General features: G+C 42.9%; 1 protein-coding gene across 1 annotated transcript in view; it reads right to left on the bottom strand.

Moving 5' to 3' along the window:
* Positions 1 to 2482, bottom strand: part of LOC102855873 (basigin-like) — a 12206-nt gene extending 9724 nt beyond the window's left edge. The window contains exons 1-2 of the mRNA XM_006899379.1: positions 2383 to 2482; positions 1660 to 1741 (exon numbers count right to left, since the gene is read on the bottom strand). Coding sequence (XP_006899441.1) covers positions 1660 to 1741; positions 2383 to 2482 — 182 coding nt within the window. The remainder of the gene's footprint in view (positions 1 to 1659; positions 1742 to 2382) is intronic.
* Between the last annotated feature and the right edge of the window lie 209 nt (positions 2483 to 2691).

The raw sequence follows: 2691 nt of genomic DNA, 5'->3' as shown, positions 1-2691 counted from the left end.
TCATCCATCTTGGTCTTTTCTTCTTATTTAGCCTTTGTAATGATCTTTTGCATTCTTCATGGACGATTTTCTTGATATCTTCCCAGAGCTCATTTGGTCCACTCTCATTGGCGCTCAAGGCCTCAAACCTGTTCCTGAGATAGTTTTGAACAATAACAACACTAATTATTAAAAAAACTCCCCAAACAAAACTAGAAAGGATGGGGTTGTCACAAACCCAAATATGTTCTTAGACAGACTATTAAAATCTAAAAGTGTTCTCCTCTTCAACCCAGTGTATCTGGTTCAGGTAGTATTTCTCATGTCCCTCCTCCTTGAGATACTTGTCTCTTATACTCCAGCCTCCCAAAAATAGGCATTCAGAGCTTAGGAGGGAAGGATTTGTGTTAAAAAATGAGAATTCCATTTATCCTTATAATTTTTGTTCCCAAAGTACTAATAGGAGCTCAAGGACCGCTTGTTAGTTACATGTGTGTGATGAATGCTGAGTGCTGGTTACACTATGGAATCTCTCTTCGCTACTCCTCCCAGGCTCTCAAGGAGAATGGCAGTAACATACTTTTCTGCCCTTTGTACAGGGGCTGTTGGGATCTGGACCTTCTTTTCTGAGCACTCATCTTGCTCGTGCGCGCGCGCGCTTGTGTGTGTGTGTGTGTGTGTGTGTGTGTGTGTGTGTGTGTGTGTGACGTTTGGGGAGTCCTTTCAGTCATTTATCAGATAGGTGAGATGTTAAGAAGAATAAATCTGAGAAATATCTGGAGGGCAGAGCAGTGAGGTGGTGGAGAATTTTGCCTTCCAAACACATGGTGCAAAGATGGGGCAGGGGAATTTTGCCACTCTGCTGCAAAAAATAGGCTTGTGTGTATTTTTGAACGTCCTATTCCCTGCTCTAGAAAGGCAGCTCGCAGTTTCCTAGGAGAGAACATAAACTTCTGGCTTCTCTGGCATCAAGTTTCCTGTAGTTGCTGTGAGGGACACATTACAAAAATGTAGCTACAACATAAAACCAGGCATCTGGGTTGTTGTTCTAAGTTGTCACCTGAAAGACTGTCCTGCCATCTCAACCTTAGGCACATTCTGTGCAGGTGACTGTGAATGCAAGCTTTGGAACATCATCTGAGAGATCCCTTTTCAAGAACAGGAAATTATGCATGCCCCAGAGGAACAATAAAAAACTCCTTTTAGGGTGAACTTTTAGCTTCTTGTGGGAAGCAAAGTTGCTCAGAAACAGCATGGAGAATGGACAGGGCAAAAGCTAAGTCAGGCCCAATGGATGTGTGCAGAGAGCTTTACAAATGAACCTACTGAAAATGGGAAGAAAGAGGCAATGTATTAATCCAAAAAGCAAATGATTTAAATAAGTTTAGAGTTAGGGTCTGGATACTTGGAAATACTAACATTGTTGAAAGTCTAGCACATACACCAGCTATTGGAGCCTCTGATTGAATTAGGAATTGAATGAGGAGTCCAGCTACCTTATTCTGTCACATTAGTTTTCCTTTTTGAATCACCTCATGTCATGCTAGGAGTGTGGTGACTGCCTTGCAAATTAAGGCAAAATATCTGTGTGAAGCAAAGCTGTATTTATTTATTTACTTACATCTTGGCCTGAAAGATGGGACATATAGCTAGGTCGAAGATAAGATCTGATGCAATTACTCAATTATTATCTGGAGATGGAAGCCCTGATCAAATATCCCTGCCAAGTTATTTCCATAATTTTCAAGTCTAGAGACCCAAGCTACAATTTAAAACAAATTATAAGAAAAAGTATTTGGTCTAGTCTTTTTTTTTTTAGTAATCAGAAAATAGTTTCATTAGGTATAGTGCATGTTGTTGGGGACTGGCTTGATCTGGAGACACTTTTAGGTACTCTGGTTGGGAAGTCAGAACTTTCAGGGACTACCACCACCCTTAGGAGATATGTCATGTTGTGACTGAAGCCGCTAAGAGGGAATTCGATGGCAATGCCTTGAAGGCCTTAGCTAGAATCATGGAAGTCATCAAAGGGATCTAGGCTGGTGTGGAAGCTGCAGCCTCAGCCCTGGTATCCCATCTTCCAAGGAGGTCAGGTCGCCTGGAGGAAGTCACTATTCTGCTTGGCTATGCTAGCAGATCTCTCAGGTACAGAGAGTCCTTGCTGGAAGATGGAGGTGGGCCACTGTGGGTGGAGGAGAAGTCTGTGGGCAGTGTGACCAAAGGTTCAAAATGAAGAAACTTGCCAAAGAAAATCAGAGCTGGAGCAAGTCTGAATGTGTGACTGTAGCCATCAGGAAAGGGTAAACATTGCCAGAGTGGCCCTCTTATATGGCACTCTGTGCTCCTAAGGGGGGGGGACTATGGCCTGTGGAGTTCACTCTGGTTGCTCAGCAGGTCACCTACAGTTTCCCTGGGCACTGGTGAAGGTGGTACCAAGAGGGAGCTGTGCAGGTAGGAGTTGCTGGAGGTAGACGCTCCAGCCTTTGTAAGAGGCACTGGCCATGCCTCCCAGTGCAGGTTCATGCTGTCCTTGGATGCAGGCTCCAATAAAAAACGATGAACAGTAGATTTCAAATGGTAGCTCAAGATGACAAAGCAAAATGTTATAAAGAAATATATGAAAATCTGGAGTTACAAAATCCAAAGAAAAGAATTCACTTGGTATTTCTCAAGCTAAAAGAGCTGAAGAATAAATTCAAGCCTCAGGTAATA

The sequence above is a fragment of the Elephantulus edwardii genome, unplaced genomic scaffold (genome assembly GCF_000299155.1).
Source record: "Elephantulus edwardii isolate Elephantulus edwardi_28Jun2011 unplaced genomic scaffold, EleEdw1.0 scaffold00254, whole genome shotgun sequence".
Classification (NCBI taxonomy): domain Eukaryota; kingdom Metazoa; phylum Chordata; class Mammalia; order Macroscelidea; family Macroscelididae; genus Elephantulus; species Elephantulus edwardii.
This window is presented reverse-complemented; position numbering and strand designations above follow the sequence as displayed.